This window comes from Oncorhynchus masou, chromosome 23 (genome assembly GCF_036934945.1).
Source record: "Oncorhynchus masou masou isolate Uvic2021 chromosome 23, UVic_Omas_1.1, whole genome shotgun sequence".
Classification (NCBI taxonomy): Eukaryota; Metazoa; Chordata; class Actinopteri; order Salmoniformes; family Salmonidae; genus Oncorhynchus; species Oncorhynchus masou.
The window spans coordinates 36,796,142-36,816,963 of NC_088234.1; the positions used below are offsets into that span (position 1 = coordinate 36,796,142).

A 20,822-nucleotide genomic window follows, 5' to 3' on the forward strand; every position below is an offset into this window, starting at 1 on the left:
CAAAAACATTTCCATCCTTCTGCATACCCAATTTGAAACCGAACTGAAAACCCATTGAAAATGTAACCCCTTTTTTTCTGGAAAAGAAATGTACATTTCGTTAACATTCACCATGCCACCCTCTAAATCAGCAAGCCAACAGTAACACACATACCAAAATCCCCTCACTTTTCCCGAGCATGCGACAAAAGCTCCAGCCATGCACAGAACGCACAATTCCTCCCTGCTCGGCCATCTGTATCCTACCCTTAGAAATTGAAAACACCCATACACTACAATTTGCTCTTCTTCTTAACTAATTCTACCACGTTTGTGATTTCTCATATACGTTTATTTTCCGTATTTTGACGCCAATAACAACTTCTCCACGCATTCAATCACCATTAAAACCCTAGTAAAACCTACTCTATAATGTCTACAACTGTATTACTGAGTATTACAGAAGCCTTAATGTCTTATTCTAGTACAGCACCTCAAATACCACTATGTTTTTATCTTTGCTTATACTATTACTTTAACTTTATTCCGTGTATTAAATCCCATTTCTTATTTATAATATAATGCACTTTCTTATCTCTTTATTTATCCGCTTGCTATTTTCTCTTTTAGCCTATTTTACTATTTAATTCCTGAGACTGTTTTTAAATTGCAGCTTCCTATTTCGTTTACAGGGCTCGTGATACTTTTTAAATAAATGTTCTTGACTTCTATTTTCATGCACTTTTCTTACTTTATTCTTGACCACCTAGATTTATTTTAACCAGTATATTTTAATCTGTATATCTTTAAGTTATTTCTTCCTACTTGGCATTGAGAGTTAAATGCGCTCTCTTTCTCAAATTACACTTAGTTAACTGTCAGAGGTCAGCACATTCCCAGTTGGTCACAGACACACAGCCTGTTCTTCCTCTTCTTTCTAATCTGCTCATTCATCACAAAGAATTATATTACCGCATTCATTCAATCCCTTTGTTTTTTACCTAAAAACAAAACAGTTTATTACCTTACTTAATTCACTTCCTCTACCTAAACTGGTATTATCCTATAGGATTTTTCACTCATACCCTTCGTTTTTACCCAAAAACGACCTATAGTTTATCCCCTAGCTTAATACACTTCCTCTACATAAACTGGTATTATTCTATAGGATTTTTCACTCATACCCTTCGTTTTTACCCAAAAACGACCTATAGTTTATCCCCTAGCTTAATACACTTCCTCTACATAAACTGGTATTATCCTATAGGATTTTTACGACATGACGAGACTACTGTCTAATCGGATCAGCTTGTCTTCATATCCTATTCATCCACCCCGTATTGATCTTTATTCTACGTTAGAGCAATATCGTGGCGCGACCTACTGATTTATAAACCCCCCGTTTAGCTAGGCAGAGCGTTTTATATTCGTAGGATTTCCTTTTTCAGTTGAACGTTGCACAATCAGGCTAACGTTTTCCCCGTTCTAAATATTCGTCCGTTTCAGACCTCTTTCATAGAGCGGTATCCACGAATATTTCTCTATCTACTTATCAATAAAGTAGCCTACCCATTCAGACCTTCTGATATATATATTTTGAAGCGGTATCGCAGGATTTCTTTTTTCAGTTGAACGTTGCACAATCAGGCTAACGTTTTCCCCGTTCTAAATATTCGTCCGTTTCAGACCTCTTTCATAGAGCGGTATCCACAAATATTTCTCTATCTACTTATTAATAAAGTAGCCTACCCATACAGACCTTCAGATATATATTTTGAAGCGCAATCGCAGGATTTCCTTTTTCAGTTGAACGTTGCACAATCAGGCTAACGTTTTCCCCGTTCTAAATATCCGTCCGTTTCAGACCTCTTTCATAGAGCGGTATCCACGAATATTTCTCTATCTACTTATTAATAAAGTAGCCTACCCATACAGACCTTCAGATATATATTTTGAAGCGGTATCGCAGGATTTCCTTTTTCAGTTGAACGTTGCACAATCAGGCTAACGTTTTCCCCGTTCTAAATATCCGTCCGTTTCAGACCTCTTTCATTGAGCGGTATCCACAAATATTTCTCTATCTACTTATTAATAAAGTAGCCTACCCATACAGACCTTCAGATATATATTTTGAAGCGCAATCGCAGGATTTCCTTTTTCAGTTGAACGTTGCACAATCAGGCTAACGTTTTCCCCGTTCTAAATATCCGTCCGTTTCAGACCTCTTTCATAGAGAAATATTTGTGGATACCGCTCTATCTACTTATTAATAAAGTAGCCTACCCATACAGACCTTCAGATATATATTTTGAAGCGGTATCGCAGGATTTCCTTTTTCAGTTGAACGTTGCACAATCAGGCTAACGTTTTCCCCGTTCTAAATATCCGTCCGTTTCAGACCTCTTTCATAGAGCGGTATCCACGAATATTTCTCTATCTACTTATTAATAAAGTAGCCTACCCATACAGACCTTCAGATATATATTTTGAAGCGGTATCGCAGGATTTCCTTTTTCAGTTGAACGTTGCACAATCAGGCTAACGTTTTCCCCGTTCTAAATATCCGTCCGTTTCAGACCTCTTTCATTGAGCGGTATCCACGAATATTTCTCTATCTACTTATTAATAAAGTAGCCTACCCATACAGACCTTCAGATATATATTTTGAAGCGGTATCGCAGGATTTCCTTTTTCAGTTGAACGTTGCACAATCAGGCTAACGTTTTCCCCGTTCTAAATATTCACCCGTACAGACCTTCATTTCAAAGCGGTAGCCATGTGTATTTATTTTCTAAATAATCATCCGTACAGACCTTTTCCTTGAAGCGGTAGCCATGAATATTTTATCTATATCTCACTATTTATTTATTTTCTAAACATATAAGCAGACAGCTGTAGCCCTGTGCCTGATTCCAACCACTCAGCCAGAGAGCGCAACACACTCGCACCGTCCGAGCACCCGACACCAGCGAAGTTCACAGCCCCCGCTTACTTACAAACTAAACATGCATACACATTAGTATTTATACAATTCCCAAGTTTATATACATGCATGCAATTCATTGAATTCAAAAGTTCTTTCGTTTCTATGGTTTTTAGGAAATTTGAGAGAGAGACCTACTTGACGCTCCCCTTGCTGCTACAGGATCTTTTGTGGCAATCTACGCAGACATTTCAGCTTACCTTGTTCAAAGCTGGGTGGCCACCCTTGTCTCGCCAGATTGCCCCAAAGATCCCACGGCCAGCGAAGAACGTCTTCAGCCCCTGAAACTCCTGGCAAAGCTCGCCAATATGTAGTAGAAAATCGGATCAAATACAACGCATTACAGAACTTGTGAAGTCAATTCGGCTTTTTAATACAAGAATATAGCAAGCCGGGAAGGTCCATGGAACACACTCCACTTCCCAGAGCCCCGGCTCCAGTATTTATCCACATATTGCATATGAGCCCATCCCAAATGCAAATAAAGTTACATTCCAATCCGTGCATCCCGCTTGTTCAGCTCAACAACGCCCATACCTGCTTTCCGTCAGATTATGATGATAAGACCCTTGCCTTGTTCTTGTATTTAGCTAAAAGCATTCTTTTGTTTGTGGACTATCCAGGATCAGCAGACTATGTGTCTCCTCAGTTTCTAGCATGTCCAGCTATACTAAAAATAGTTTACATTCCTCTATTTTACAGCCCTATGCTTTGGCTCTGTAATTAACTCTGTGTCCCTTTTGTGTGTGTGTCTTCATCTCCTTTAGCTTTAGGGTGCCCAGCTGTTCTGGTCGCCTTCACTTCATATGGCTGTCTAAGATCAAACAGACTTGTATCTCCCCTGTGATGTGATTGATATCTGTAATCCATCAGTTGGTCCTTTGGCTGACCCCCTCCTTATACAACCTCTGACCTTTGTATGTCCAGCTGGACTAGGCTTCTATGTGTCCTTCTCTTCATGTAGTCTGGTTTTAATGTTCAGCTATTCTGTACATCTTATGCATTTGTCTATGTGTTATATTTGCTCCCACACTTTCCAATCTATGGGAATCTCAGACGATGGGAAAGAGGGGTTGAACAGGCTAGTAATAGGGGTTGCAACAATTTCGGCAGATAATTTTAGAAAGAGAGGGTCCAGATTGTCTAGCCCGGCTGGTATGTAGGGGTACAGATTTTGCAGCTCTTTCAGAACATCAGCTATCTGGATTTGGGTGAAGGGGAAGTGGGGGAGGTTTGGGCGAGTTGCTGTGGGGAGCGCAGGGCTGTTCACCAGGGTAGCGGTAGCCAGGTGGAAAGCATAGCCAGATGTAGAAAAATGCTTATTGAAATTATCAATTATAGTGGATTTATCGGTGGTCACAGGTGTGTCCTAGCCTCAGTGCAGTGGGCAGCTGGGAGAAGGTGCTTTTATTCTCCATGGACTTTAGTGTCCCATAACTTTTTTGAGTTTGTGCTACAAGATGCACATTTCTACTTGAAAAAGCTAGCCTTAGCTTTCCTAACCGCCTGTGTATATTTGTTCCAAACTTCCCTGAAAAGTTGCATTTCACGGGGGCTCTTCGATGCTAATGCAGTACGCCACAGTATGTTTTTGTGCTGGTCAAGGGCAGTCAGTTCTGGAAAGAACCAAGGGCTATATCTGTTCCTGGTTAAAAAAAATTGAATGGGGCATGCTTATTTAAGATGGCGAGGAAGGCACTTTTAAAGAATAACCAGGCATCCTCTACTGACGGGATGAGGTCAATATCCTTCCAGGATACCCGGGCCAGATCGATTAGAAAGACATGCTCGCTGAAGTGTTTTAGGGAGTGTTTGACAGTGATGAGAGGTGGACCAGTTACGGATGCAGGCAATGAGGCAGTGATCGCTGAGATCTTGGTTGAAAACAGCAGAGGTGTATTTGGAGGGCAAGTTGGTTAGGATGATATCTATGATGGTGCCCGTGTTTACGGATTTGGGGTTGTACCTGGTGGGTTCATTGATAATTTGTGTAAGATTGAGGGCGTCAAGCTTAGATTGTAGGATGGGCCGGGGTTTTAAGCATTTCACGGTTTAGGTCACCTAGCAGCACAAGCTCTGAAGATAGATCGGGGGGCAATCAATTCACATATTGTGTCCAGGGCACAGCTGGGGGCAGAGGGTGGTCTATAGCAAGCGGCAACAGTTAGTGACTTGTTCCTGGAAAGATGGATTTTTAAAAGTAAAAGTTAAAATTGTTTGGGTACAGACCTGGATAGTAAGACAGAACTCTCTGCAGTAGATTGCAACACCGTCCCCTTTGGCAATTATATCTTGTCGTAAAATTTTGTAGTTAGGGATGGACATTTCAGGTACGTGGTTGCAAAGGCCATCAGTCTTTTAACAGCGCGATTTGCAAAGGCAGGATACTCTGAGTGCATCCTAGTCCAGATATCTGGCAGTGGCTTCTGATTCAATTCAATTTTCACAGAACCTCTTGTTGCAATTTTGATAAGGCTCTCTTGTTCAGATATCGGTAAGTGAACTGGAGGCAGGGCATGAAAGGGATAATGAATCCAGTTGTTTGAGTTGTCCATTTCTGGAAAGTACCTGCGTAATTGCTCACCCAGCTCACTCAGGTGCTTCGCTATATCACATTTGACATTGTCCGTAAGCTTGAGTTAATTTGCACACAAAAAAATCATACAATGATGGAAAGACCTAAGAGCAACAACTTTTTAATCATAGACTCAATTTTGTCCCGCACATTGAATATGGTTGTGGAGAGTCCCTGAAATCCTAGATTCAAATCATTGAGATGAGAAAAACACCACCCAGATCGGTCAGTTGTTTGAGGAACTCATCATGCAAGCGGTCAGACAAGTGAAACATTTTGGTCAGTAAAGTAAACTTGAAGCTTGTCTCTCAAAAAAGAAAAACATGTCAATATTTTGCCCGTCAATCACACTTCTGTGAAATCAAACTGTCCACTTAGGAAGCAACACTGATTAGCAATACATTTCACATGCTGTTGTGCAAATGGAATAGTCAACAGGTGGAAATTATAGGCAATTAGCAAGACACCCCCAATAAAGGAGTGGTTCTGCAGGTGGTGACCACAGACAACTTCTCAGTTCCTATGCTTCCTGGCTGATGTTTTGGTCACTTTTGAATGCTGGTGGTGCTTTCACTCTAGTGGCAGCATGCGACGGAGTCTACAACCCACACAAGTGGCTCAGGTAGTGCAGCTCATCCAGGATGGGAAGCTGTTGCAAGAAGCTTTGCTGTGTCTGTCAGAGTAGTGTCCAGAGCATGGAGGCGCTACCAGGAGACAGGCCAGTACATCAGGAGACGTGGAGGAGGCCGTAGGAGGGCAACAACCCAGCAGCAGGACCGCTACCTCCGCCTTTGTGCAAGGAGGAGCAGGAGGAGCACTGCCAGAGCCCTGTAAAATGACCTCCAGCAGGCCACAAATGTGCATGTGTCTGCTCAAACGGACAGAAACAGACTCCATGAGGGTGGTGTGAGGGCCTGACGTCCACAGGTGGGGGTTGTGCTTACAGCCCAACACCGTGCAGGACGTTTGGCATTTGCCAGAGAACACCAAGATTGGCAAATTCTCCACTGGCGCCCTGTGCTCTTCACAGATAAAAGCAGGTTCGCACTGAGCATGTGACAGAGTCTGGAGACGCCGTGGAGAACGTTCTGCTGCCTGCAACATCCTCCAGCATGACCGGTTTGGCGGTTGGTCAGTCATGGTGTGGGGTGGCATTTCTTTGGGGGGCCGCACAGACCTCCATGTGCTCGCCAGAGGTAGCCTGACTGCCATTAGGTACTGAGATGAGATCCTCAGACCCCTTGTGAGACCATATGCTGGTGTAGTTGTCCCTGGGTTCCACCCTAATGCAAGACAATGCTAGACCTCATGTGGCTGGAGTGTGTCAGCAGTTCCTGCAAGAGGAAGGCATTGATGCTGTGGACTGGCCCGCCCGTTTCCCAGACCTGAATCCAATTGAGCACATCTGGGACATCATGTCTCGCTCCATCCACCAATGCCACGTTGCCGAGGACTATAGGCTTGAGGAGGCTTCCTTGATTGCGCAGGTCGCCAGCCTATTTAAGAAACTGGGGAAGACGCAGAGTGGAATGTTTACATTTTCAACGCCGGTGACTGTACGGCGTTCTCGCTTGTTGGATGCATCTACGCCTTGTCGTTATACGACTGGCTGGTGTTGCCCTGACCTCCCCCATCTGATAGCTGAGTCGAAGGAGCACAGCAAGAGGAGCAAGGCAATCAACAATGGTCGCATGTCACAAGCCGTGGAAGCCGAAGACAGCGGCCTCACTCAAAGTGTGAGGCCTCACTCATATTGCCCTTCGTACATCAGCTGATATCTCAAATTGCTGTAGAGAAACCCAGCCTAAAACCCCAAACAGCAAGCAATGCAGGTGTAGAAACACGGTGGTTAGGAAAAACTCCCTAGAAAGGCCAAAACCTAGGAAGAAACCTAGAGGAACCAGGCTATGTGGGGTGGCCAGTCCTCTTCTGGCTGTGCCGGGTGGAGATTATAATAGAACATGGCCAAGATGTTCAAATGTTCATAAATGACCAGCATGGTCGAATAATAATAAGGCAGAACAGTTGAAACTGGAGCAGCTACATTCCCAACGAGAGGCCCGGAGAGTATACAAACAACAAATATTTTTGCCGTCCTGGAGCCTGATCCTCCTGCACCTTTGTCGCTGGGGGTGCCTGTGTCTGCGGCCGCAGTGCCTACTACTATGATTTAAAAGTCGACGTTGGCAACCTTCCGTCCCTGCTCTGGATCGAGCGGGGCTTCGACGTCTGTCAGAGGCCTGCACTGGGAGCCAAGTTATCCTGCCTCTCGCCCATTCATAAATGGTTCTCAGAATTCTGTGAAGCGTGGGAGTGGGTGGATTTCCTCGTCCTTCTTGCCAGCTGTGAACGTACTTACGCAAAAACATTATCCTTCCCTGGAGCTCGAGTAAATGACATTACTAAGCTACTCCTGAATGTACTACATCAGGACATGGAATTTTATTATTTTGTAGTTATTGCAGCTCAATGGGTGTTACTTATGTCGACAATTTAGATACCTTTTGGAAACAAAACACATTTTATTCGGAGGATGGGATCCTTCCAAGTCATTTGGGTTCCTGGATCCTTTCACAGCATTATAAGGCTGTGTTGAGACTTGACTTATCAATGACCCAAGCCCAGCTCAGTTAATACCTACCAAATTGACTCAGAATTGTCATAATGCTTCAGCAAATGTACATTACACCAGGGGCGTTTGGTCGACAATATAATTACCCTAATATATGTTCCAGTAATCATGTGCCTATGAACCAGATGTATACTATTGAGCTGGTGTGCCCTAGGAGGAAGTCCACTGTGTGCAGCTCACTATACTATAATATCTACTTCTGCTAAGCTTTCCAGTAAAGCACTATAAACAAGTATTCATCGCAGAAGAAAAGTGCTCAAAATAGCCCATGTTAACATATGTAGCTTTATAAACAAGATTCATGAAATCAGTAATTTCTTAGTAACAGATTACATTCATATTCTATCTCTGAAACTCACTTAGGTAATACTTTTGATACAGTGGTAGCAATACAATGTTATAACATTTACAAAAAAAAATAGAAATGCCAATGAGGATCTCATATTAAAAACTGTTGAAGTAATATGACTACAGGTTCGTCTGCCTCACCTGAAGCCCATTCTGGTGGGAAGCTGCTATAGATTTTTAAATATTGACTAGCTTTCATCAAGCTGCCCACTCAAGAAAACGCTTCAAACTGTAACCAATGCCTGCAACCTGGTTCATGTTATCAATCGACCCACCAGGGTAGTTACAACGCAGGAATTAAATCATCAACATGTATTGATGACAGCTTATGTTGCAGAAATTTGCTTGAAAGCAGTATCCAGATCCATTGAATGTAGTGATCACACTTATAGTAGCCACATCTAGGAAAACCAAAGTTCCAAAGGCTGTGCCTAATATAGTGTATAAGGTCATACAATAAGTTTTGTAGTGATTCCTATGTTGTTGATGGAAAGAATATTTGTTGGTCAGTGGTATGTAATGAGGAGCAACCAGACACTGTACTTGACACATTTATGAAATTGGTTATTCCAGTTACTAATAAGCATTCACCTATTAAGACGATGGCTGTAAAAACTGTTAAAGCCCCATGGATTGATGATGAATTGAAAAATTGTGTGGTTGAGAGGGATGAGGCAAAAGGAATGGCAAAAAAGTTTGCCTGCACAACCGATTTGCAAACGTATTGCAAATTGAGAAACCATGTGACTAAACTGAAAAAAAAGAAGAAACTACAATATGAAACAAAGATAAATGACATGCGGATTGATATTGAAAAGCTTTGGAGCACCTTAAATGACATTTGTGGGAAAATACCAAATTCAGCTCCATCATTCATTGAATCAGATTAATCACAAAACCAACTGATATTGCCTTCGACTTTAATTATTTTTTCTTTGGCAAAATTAACAAACTTTGGCATGAATTGGACAATTTATGTCATTGTAATGAGTACTTTTGGGTGTCAGGGAGAGTATGGAGTAAAAAGTACAATATTTTATTTCGGAATGTAGTGAAGTAAAGGTAGCCCAAAATATAAATAGTAAAGTAATGTGCTTCACTGTCTTCAGATATTTTTGTCAGATGTTGCTATGGAATACTGAAGTATAATTACAAGCATTTCATAAGTGTCAAAGGCTTTTATTTACAATTACATGAAGTTGATGCAAAGAGTCAATTTTTGCAGTGTTGACCCTTCTTTTTCAAGACCTCTGCAATACGCCCTGGCATGCTGTCAATTAACTTCTGGGCCACATCCTGACTGATGGCAGCCCATTCTTGCATAATCAATGCTTGGAGTTTGTCAGAATTTGTTTTTTTTGTTTGTCCACCTGCCTCTTTAGGATTGACCACAAGTTCTCAATGGGATTAAGATCTATGGAGTTTCCTGGCCATGGACCCAACATATCGATGTTTTGTTCCCCGAGCCACTTAGTTATCACTTTTGCCTTATGGCAAGGTGCTCCATCATGCTGGAATAAGCATTGTTCATCACAAAACTGTTCCTGGATGGTTGGGAGAAGTTGCTCTCGGAGAAGTTGTTCTTAGGCAAATTGTGAGTGAGCCAACACCCTTGGCTGAGAAGCAACCCCACACATGAATGGTCTCAGGATGCTTTACTGTTGGCATGACACAGGACCGATGGTAGCGGTCACCTTGTCTTCTCCGGACAAGCTTTTTTCCAGATACCCCAAACAATCGGAAAGGGGATTCATCCGAGAAAATGACTTTACCCCAGTCCTCAGCAGTCCAATCCCTGTACCTTTTGCAGAATATCAGTCTGTCCCTAATGTTTTTCCTGGAGAGAAGTGGCTTCTTTGCTGCCCTTCATGACACCAGGCCATCCTCCAAAATTCTTCGCCTCACTGTGTGTGCAGATGCATTCATACCTGCCTGCTGCTGTTCCTGAGCAAGCTCTGTACTGGTGGTGCCCCGATCCCGCAGCTGAATCAACTTTAGGAGACGGTCCTGTTGCTTGCTGGACTTTCTTGAGCGCCCTGAAGCCTTCTTCACAACAATTGAACCGCTCTCCTTGAAGTTCTTGATGATCCGGTAAATGGTTGATTTAGGTGCAATCTTACTGGCAGCAATATCCTTGCCTGTGTGAAGCCCTTTTTGTGCAAAGCAATGATGATGGCACGTGTTTCCTTGCAGGTAACCATGGTTGACAGAGGAAGAACAATGATTCCAAGCACCACCCTCCTTTTGATGCTTCCAGTCTGTTTTTCGAACTCAATCAGCATGACAGAGTGATCTCCAGCCCTGTCCTCGTCAACACTCACACGTGTGTTAACGAGAGAATCACTGACATGATGTGGAAATGTTTTTTGGGATTCAGTTCCTTTGCATGGCAAAGAGGGGCTTTGCCAGTAATTGCAAAATATCTCATCACTCTTCATGACATTCTGGAGTATATGCAAATTGCCATCCTACAAACTGAGGCAGCAGACTTTGAAAATTATATTTGTGTCTTTCTCAAACTTTTGGCCACGACTGTACATGTCAGATACCACAGCGACTGTAACCCTTAACAAAGAGTTGCAGTTAGTTTCAGAGTGGGTGGAAAGGTATGTTGGTCCTAAATATTTCTAAAACTAAAAACATTGTATTTGGGACAAGTCATTCACTAAACCCGAAACTATATATTCTTATACATAATGTGGAAATTGAGAAAGTTGATGTGACTAAACTGCTTGGAGTAACCCTGGATTGTAAACTGTCATGGTCAAAACATATTGATAGTAGCTAAGGGGAATAGTATCTCTGTAGTAAAGCACTGCTCGGCCTTAACAGCCTATCAACAAGGCAGGTCCAACAGGCCCTAGTTTTGTTGCACCTGGACTACCGTTCAGTTGTGTGGTCAGGTACCACAAACAGGGATTTAGAAGATTGCAATTGTCTCAGAACAGGGCAGAATGGCTGGCCTTTGGATGTGCACAAAAAGCTTATATTAATAATGCATGTTAATCTCTCCTGGCTCAAAGTGGAGGTGAGCTTGACCTCAACCTGCAGAGAGCACACAACATCACATGCAGTGCCTTTAGAAAGTATTCACAGCCCTTGACTTTGTCCACATTTTGTTGTGTTACAGCCTACATTTAATATGTATTCAATTTGGATTTTTGTGACTGGCCTTCACACAATACCCCATAATTTCCAAGTGGAAATGTTTGTAATTTTTTATTCATTTGAAAAACTATATATATATCTTTAATGTCTTGAGTCAAAAAGTCTTCAACCCCTTTGTTATGGCCAGCGTAAATGAGTACAGGAGTTAAAATGTGCTTAACATAATAAGAACCCACTCTGTGTGACTACTCTGTACCCCACACAAACCATTATCTGTAAGGTCCCTCAGACGAGCAGTGCATTTCAAACACAGATTCAACCAAAAGACCAGGGAGGTTTTTCAATGCTTACCAATGGGTTAAATAAGATAAAAAAGCAGACATTGAATATCCCTTTGAGCATCATGAAGTTATTAATTACACTTTGGATGGTGTATCAATACACCCAGTTACTACAAAGATGCTGGCATCCTTCCTAACTCACTTGGCAGAGAGGAAGGAAACCGCTCAGGGATTTCACCATGAGGCCAATGGTGACTTTAAAACATGTACAGAGTTTAATGGCTGTAATGGGAGAAAGAGAGTATGGATCAACAACATTATAGTTACTCCACAATACTAACCTAATTGACACAGTGAAAAGCAGGAAGCCTGTACAGAGTACAACTATTCCAAAACATACATCCTTTTTACAACAAGGCATTTGTTTTACATTTCAGCAGGACAATAACCTAAAACGCAATTCCAAATCTACACTAGAGTTGCTTACCTAGAAGACGGCGAATGTCGAGTGGCCGAGTTAGTTTTAACTTAAATCTATTTGAAAATATTTGGCAAGACCTGAAAATGGTTGTCTACTAATGATCAACAACCATTGAACACAACCCCTAGCAATGGTGGTTGTAAACTGTAGCTTGGGAAATGGAACTGAATTTGTCCTTTCTGTAATGAGCTCCAAGAGGGATTGAGTCCTGCTCCTTCTAAGACGGTGAGATCTCTGTTAACCCTTTCCATCCTGTGTGTTGGTGTGTATCCAGGTCAGAGTTTGGTTTCAGGAGCAGACCCACCACCCCCATCACTGCAGCAGGAGGTACAGCTGAAGTTCCTATTGACGGGGCTACTGTCGGGGCTTCCCCTGCCCCCCTTCGCCCTGAGGATGTGCCCCCCACTGACCACCAAGAACATCAACCACTACCAGCCCCTACTGGCTGTGGGTGAGTACTGCAGATCAGTGTGACCCTGTACTTGGGATGGATTTAAATACACACACACGACTGGATAGATGCTTGCTCATACCTCAAATCTCCCTTTAACACTTGAATGGACCCCTTTTCAAGCTAATGATCAGCCATTCTTACAACTATGAAACAGAAAGCCTATGTGTCGGTTCACGGTAGCAGCTTCTTTTTATAACGACAAAATAAAAATATCCACCAAGACGCATGGTGAAATTATGAAACATCAGTTGCCTAAACATCATTATAAGCGTCAAGTGGCCTTGATAAATTGTTTAACTCGGCACAAAAGCAATAACGGCAAAGTTGATATGACAGCAGTCAAAAGTAGTCCTATTGTCAGTTCGAGCTTTTGTGTGCATCTTCACGCAATGGCATCAGTTGGATTTCATTTTGCTGTTGACACAATTTTCGTAACTCACTTGCTTGACACACTTTGAGATACCTTTGTTTGGTTGTAGTGTGTAAGTCTCCAGTTTCCTCTTCATTGTCTTCCCGTTGTCTTGTTATTCTTCAGCACTGTTGTGGAGTACAAGGAAGCTCCTGTCTCCCTTTGTTCATGGTGCCAGCCAAACTTGTTTTTTTTGCAAGCAAATTGTTTGCCAATGACAGTGAAGTGAAGAAATTGTCCATGGTGACATTTCTCCCCTTGCCAAGGTAAGATTCTACAAACCCTATCGCCACATTCTCCAACACTTGCTCACTTGCTGCCCAATGTGGATATTTTCCCAGACATTGAATGTCGGTTAACATGTACAATTATGCACACTCCCACTGTGTAGCCCACTCCAAGTAGGCCAGAGTAGACTGATAAAACAGCTTTGATTCGGTAGACTAATATAGATACATACCATTTTTAAGATTATAATTAGAATGGATCAATACAATAGAATGGGCCACCCTGTTCTTTTTTCACAATTGGTGAATAAATAATTATGCATTGTTCACTTCCACTCGCTCATCAACTCACCAGTTCTCCCCCTTTCTCCCCATCATACTTAACTTACATTTATTTAATCTGTTATGTGTGAAATTTGTTTCGGTATAGTTTAGGTTCAGTTTCATGGCATTTGTCGGGGTGATTATCAACTTAACTTTCAACTTTTGGAAGAAGGAGCAGAGCAGGCCCTACTGTTGGGAGATGGGGGAAATGGGGGCCTTCTTCTATATTAGTATTCTTTATTAGCCCAGCACCTATGTTTTTAAGAATTAGCGTACGACCACAAACTTTTCTATCGATGGTACGTCCTTTTCATACGGCACTCCAAACTGCAAGACTCCATTACGCACCGCCATTTGGTTGTGGACCTGAGATGGAAAATCAAATCGAAGATGATTTCAACCTCAGTAAGACATTAGAATTCACAACAGAAGATTATGCCCGTATTGTGATGAGACTATTTGTTTGACAATCATGTTGATCCAGTTGAAACAATGGAATCACTACAAAAGAGACTGAAACACCTATATGACAGAGACACGTATACATCTTCACGCCGTCACTTTGAGCGACTTTTTGCGCAAGAAATTAATTCCACAAGGCCTTAGAATCCAGAGTGCACCCACAATCGGCAGAGATGATGAGAATTTCTGTGACCAGTTGTGCCAAATTACGAATAAATACTATTTTTATCCTATGGCTCTCATTATCCAGGAAATAACTGAGCGTCTGGGTGGAATACATGAGAAGATACAAGCGGGAGTTCACAACTGCATGCAGCAATAAATGACTTGGAGAAACTCAGAAATATGGAGAGCAAACTATTGAAATTCACTGACCTGGAGCAGAACATCAGAGCGAGGAAGATTAAGAAGTTTGAGTGGCACTCCAATGACTATGAACAGAATGAGGTATATCTGTGGAGAGGGAATCCCCGGCGAGGCCGTAGACCGATGTGTGTTGACGTCAGACTACCCAAAACGGGTTACCCTACCTCCACACTCGAGTGCATCTTCTCTTGATGCATATTCGGATTAAATCAATGATTTTTTTAGGATGCAAGCGAGGATAACTTGAATGGTCCAACACGGATCAGAAGCACCGCGGACGTGGATGAAGTGTTGGAGGGTTAAGAAGAACAGAGGAGCAAGGCCGCGATTGGACACGCAGTCAGAATGCCTGAGTGTGATTAACCTTTCTTCACGTCCCTTCACCACTTCATGTGAGTTGGCCTTGAGTAAGGGTTTATCTTTCGTCCCCACTGCATCATGTAATGACTTTGACACCACAATAGAGTTTCAGAAATTATTTTGTATATTGAGATTTAGGGAGTTCTTTTGTCCCATAAATGATGAGTCCAAATGTGGATGTGTCGAAGTATGGGTGAGACGAGTGTTCAGACTATGGGTGACTCAATAGAGAATTACATTTTCCACAGAATGTATACCCCTTTTCGAGCCAAATCCACCTTTTAGTCCGCCCAGAAACCGAGATCCCTCCCTAGAAACATACTGCCGATTGGTGTAAAAAGTTGTCACAGATTTTGAGTAAGAAACGGGAAGAGTAATAATGTCCCTAAAGAACAGAGCATTTGATGTTTAAAAAAAAATTATATATATATATATATATATATATATATATATATATATATATATATATATATATCATATTCTATATATATTCATATTCCACTTTGATCGTGCATAATAGTTCAACAAAGGTTAAATAAAAATGAAAAGGGCGGAGCTGTGGTGGTGGTAAACCATGACGAGTATGTGAATGAGATGCTGCCAGCAGGAACATGGAGCGCTCCATGTCAGTAAGTCATAATATTATAATTTTTTTATTTGTTGCATGATACCGTTACAAGAGCTAATACTCCACTCATACAGTGTAAGGAGTGGAGAAGCCCTATGCATAATACACCGGTCTACTCCTGGAGTAACTCCCTGTCAGAGAGATTGTGGCCAAATACCTGTGATCTCTCCAGAGCACAGAGAGATACGCTCCACTCATAATAGTATTCCTGATACACTTTGTAGACCTTCTTCACTGTGGCAGTCTGCTTGTGTGATGACATGGCATATTATCCAGGGCCAATGGTTGGATTGGATTTACTCTACTCACTCCAAAACTCATGCTCTCTCCCTGTAAATGTCTCCCAGACTTTCATAAAACCTAGCATGTCCATTCCCCAGTTGAGTGAGCTGGGCTGTGGAGCTCTGGAGCAGTACATAAAAAAAACCTGCCACCCTGTTTTCAGCTATTTGCAGACTATTCCCTGAGGAAGGACTCAAGTTGTTCAATGGCTTCATTTTGGCTTTGTATAAACACTTTTTTTTTTGTAAGATTACAAAACTAACTTTTTCATAGCATTTGTCACTTTGGTCTTCACATTTTTACTGACTTCTGTGTTAAGTTAAACATAAAGACAAATACAGAGAGCTTTTGATTCAAAAGGTCTAAAATAAAAGCAAGTCATGTCCAGAGTGATTCAATTTGTATTAATGTATATCAGACATCACACAGCTGTCAACTAACAAATATATATACAGTGGGGCAAAAAAGTTTTTAGTCAGCCACCAATTGTGCAAGTTCTCCCACTTAAAAAGATGAGGCCTGTAATTTTCATCATAGGTACACTTCAACTAATGACAGACAAAATGAGAAAAAAAATCCAGAAAATCACATTGTAGGATTTTTAATGAATTTATTTGCAAATAATGGTGGAAAATAAGTATTTGGTCACCTACAAACAAGCAAGATTTCTGGCTCTCACAGACCTGTAACTTCATCTTTAAGAGGCTCCTCTGTCCTCCAAATGTTACCTGTATTAATGCCACCTGTTTGAACTTGTTATCAGTATAAAAGACACCTGTCCACAACCTCAAACAGTCACACTCCAAACTCCACTATGGCCAAGACCAAAGAGCTGTCAAAGGACACCAGAAACAAAATTGTAGACCTGCACCAGGCTGGGAAGACTGAATCTGCAATAGGTAAGCAGCTTGGTTTGAAGAAATCAACCGTGGGAGCAATTATTAGGAAATGGAAGACATACAAGACCACTGACAATCTCCCTCGATCTGAGGCTCCACACAAGATCTCACCCCGTGGGGTCAAAATGATCACAAGAATGGTGAGCAAAAATCCCAGAACCACACGGGGAGACCTAGTGAATGACCTGCAGAGAGCTGGGACCAAAGTAACAAAGCCTACCATCAGTAACACATTACGGCGCCAGGGACTCAAATCCTGCAGTGCCAGACGTGCCCCCCTGCTTAAGCCAGTACATGTCCAGGTGCGTCTGAAGTTTGCTAGAGAGCATTTGGATGATCCAGAAGAAGATTGGCAGAATGTAATATGGTCAGATGAAACCAAAATATAACTTTTTTGGTAAAAACTCAACTTGTCATGTTTGGAGGACAAAAAATGCTGAATTGCATCCAAAGGACACCATACCTTCTGTGAAGTATGGGGGTGGAAACATCATGCTTTGGGGCTGTTTTTCTGCAAAGGGACCAGGACGACTGATCCGTGTAAAGGAAAGAATGAATGGGGCCATGTATTGTGAGATTGAGTGAAAACCTCCTTCCATCAGCAAGTGCATTGAAGATGAAATGTGGCTGGGTCTTTCAGCATGACAATGATCCCAAACACACCACTGCATGGAGGAATGGACTAAAATACCAGCAACAGTGTGTGAAAACCTTACAGAAGACTTACAGAAAACATTTGACCTCAGTCATTGCCAACAAAGGGTATATAACAAAGTATTGAGATAAGCTTTTGTTATTGACCAAATACTTATTTCCCACCATAATTTGCATATAAATTAATAAAAAATCCTACAATGTGATTTGATGGATTTTTTCCCCCCTCATTTTGGCTGTCATAGTTGAAGTGTACCTATGATATAAATTACAGACCTCATCTTTTTAAGTGGGAGAACTTGCACAATTGGTGGCTGACTAAATACTGTTTTGCCCCACTGTATATATCCCTTTTCCAGACAAGATTAAAGAATGGGACAAGTAGACAAAGTGAATTTAAGTCAGTGCTTGCATCTGTATCAGTTTTAAATGAATTTGAGTGGTTATACATACAATACATGTTGACAGAATTAGCTGCGAGCCAGAGAGAGAGAGACTGTTTCTGTTCTCCCAGGTAAGGCCCTTGCTTCCGGTACAACTGAATGACCCAGCATTCATTCAGGCAGCTTGAAGAAGATCTGTGTCATCACCTGGGCCCATGTCACATTATGTACCATTTATCACCAAAGCCATGTTAGCATGCACTGCACATGTTGCTGAACAATTCAACTATTGTTCTGGTCATTGATTTATGTAAATTCATAAGCATTGACTAATACCTCTTGGGTCCTGGTGTGAAACGACTGCTGAGATGCTTTGTAAATACAGGCCCTGGTCTGTCTGCGTGCTGCTTTATAGTAACCTAACTCCATCTGAAATGTAGCTAGTTAAGATGGTGAACTCAGACTGATGATGGAAGTTTGGTAACATTAGCGAACTCCCCCCCCCAGCAGTTTCAATCTAAATGTATTTTTATCACAGAAGACACAATTACAAAATGAGTACTTGAGGCATGTTATGATGTAAAACTGTACAATGCCAGCATGTCTCAGTACTAAAAGGATTTTTATAAACTGGGTGGTTCGAGCCCTGAATGCTGATACCTTTTAATTTGACTGGTCTAATTATATTGGTAACCAGTTTATAATAGCAATAAGGCACCTCTGGGGTTTGTTATATGGCCACTATAACCCTAACCCTAAGGGCTGTGTCGTGCATAAAGAATATCCGTTAGCAAGGTATATTGGCCATATACCAAAACCCCTCAGGCATTATTGATTCAATAAGGATTGTGCAACATAAAGCAGGATTATAATGTAGGCATCCTGTAAGGAGATGACGGCTCATCTCATTTGGCTCTGTGATCTTTCCGAATGACGCAAAAGATGGATCTCTTCATCTGAACGTTCCTTTTCTTCTATTATTAACACCCCTGAGACAACTGCCACACAGCCTGGCGAATAGATTGTGTTAATAAAGATAAAGCAGGAGAATAGAGGGAGGGTGGGAGGGAGAGAGAGATGTAGTCTTTGGTTGTTTGTAGAATAACACTGGGCATATGAGAAGAGAGCATTGCCCCTGCATTGTCAAAAGTCATGATTATGTATTGCATACAGCATCAGAGTCCAATGACTATGAACAGAATGTGTAAACGAAGAACCTTTTCAATAGCTCACATAGCCAGTTGGCAAAGTTATGGTTTCTACTGCCCTCCTATGTTTACTCATAGGTAGTTGAAGCTAGACATAATTTGGAAGAATTCGGGAAAGGCCTATATGTGTTAATGTGCATGCAGCAGGTAACCTGGCGGTTTAGAGCTTTGTGGGCCAGTAAACGAAAGGTCGAATCCCAGAGACGACTATGTAAAACATCTGTCTGTGCCCTTGAGGAAGATACTTATTGCTCCTGTAAGTCGCTCTGGATGTGATTGTCTGCTTACTGACTGAAATGTATGCAGGTTTGCATACATCACGGTTTAGAAAAGTTGCATATTCTTGAGTGTTATCTGGTGTGCACACCTGCTGTTGCGGTGCTATTTCGGTTCAGTTCTCTTTTTCCGCCACAACAGTGCTTTAGGTTTAGTTTAGTTAGGAGCAGCAAGTAGCATTAGCATTTTTTCCCCCGGAGGGTTGCCAGTTCGAATCCCGTGTCTTATGGGGAAATTCTGGCTGAAAGTGAGCTAGCATGCCAAGGTTGCAGGTATCGAAATCCTAAATGCCGTTCCCCGCCGTTGTGCCCTTGAGCAGCCACACACAAACCTGAAAATCAACATGTGCAATGCCAAGCGTTGGCTGGCGCGCCACCATTGGAGTCATGAATCACGCTTCACCATCTGTCAGTCCGATGGACGTATCTGGGTTTGGTGGATGCCAGGAGAACACTAAACCTCCCCCACCAATTGCTCCACAGGTGGCCAGTTTGGCAGCCTGCTGCTCCAACATCTTCAACCGGTATATGCATGTGTCTTTCGGAGGGGTTGGTAAACCGGAAGTCAATTTTTGGTTGGCCCTTTCAGAATTTCGTTGTTCAATTGAGCGTTTGTTTTTCTCTCCCACATACATCACAAGAACTGCAACTATACAAAACATCTAACATGGTCAGCATACTGTTTCCAAATTCTGTGGAATGTGTCTGGTTAATGTTTGGTTTTGTAATGTACAGAGTCTAATTGGATGTAGCTACATAGTTCAGTCCTCCAGTTTGTTATTGAGGGTGGATGTAAGGCTTTCCAACTGATGGCTACACATTTTTACCTATATAGCAATTTCACCTAGATTACAAACATGTCTATTGATCACCAATATTTACAATTCCCAAAAACATAAACTTGGAGATGGATGTATATAAATTCCTAGACACAATGTACTTGCTTCCATTCAGCCACAAGAGCATTAGTGATGTTGGGCAATTAGGCCTGGCTTGCAGTCGGCGTTCCAATTCATTCTAAAGGTGTTTGATAGGGATGAGGTCAAGGCTCTGTGCAGGCCAGTCAAGTTCTTCCACAACGATCTCAACAAACCATGTCTGTATGGACCTCTCTTTGTGCATTGTCATTCTGAAATAAGAAAGGGCCTTCCCCAAACTGTTACCACAAAGTTAGAAGCACAGACCTAGGATGTCATTGTATACTGTAGCATTAAGATTTTCCTTCACTGGCGCTAAGGGCCTACCCCTCCTCTACCAAACTTTACATTTGGCACTATGTATTGGGGCAAGTAGCGTTCTCCTGGCATCCACCACATCCAGATACGTCCATCGGACTGACAGATGGTGAAGCGTGATTCATCGGTCCAATGGTGGTGAGCCAGCCAACGCTTGGCATTGCACATGGTGATTTTAGGTTTGTGTGTGGCTGCTTGGCCATGGAAAACATTTAAATAAGCTCCTGACAAACAGTTATTGTGCCGATGTTTCTTCCAGAGGCAGTTTT

At 42.0% G+C, this 20,822-nt stretch overlaps 1 protein-coding gene across 2 annotated transcripts in view; it reads left to right on the forward strand.

Moving 5' to 3' along the window:
* Nucleotides 1–20,822, forward strand: part of wdr11 (WD repeat domain 11) — a 175,160-nt gene that overhangs the window by 54,401 nt on the left and 99,937 nt on the right. For both annotated transcript variants that reach the window (XM_064931970.1, XM_064931971.1), the window contains one exon: nucleotides 12,662–12,838. In XM_064931970.1, the coding sequence (XP_064788042.1) occupies nucleotides 12,662–12,838 (177 nt within the window). The remainder of the gene's footprint in view (nucleotides 1–12,661; nucleotides 12,839–20,822) is intronic.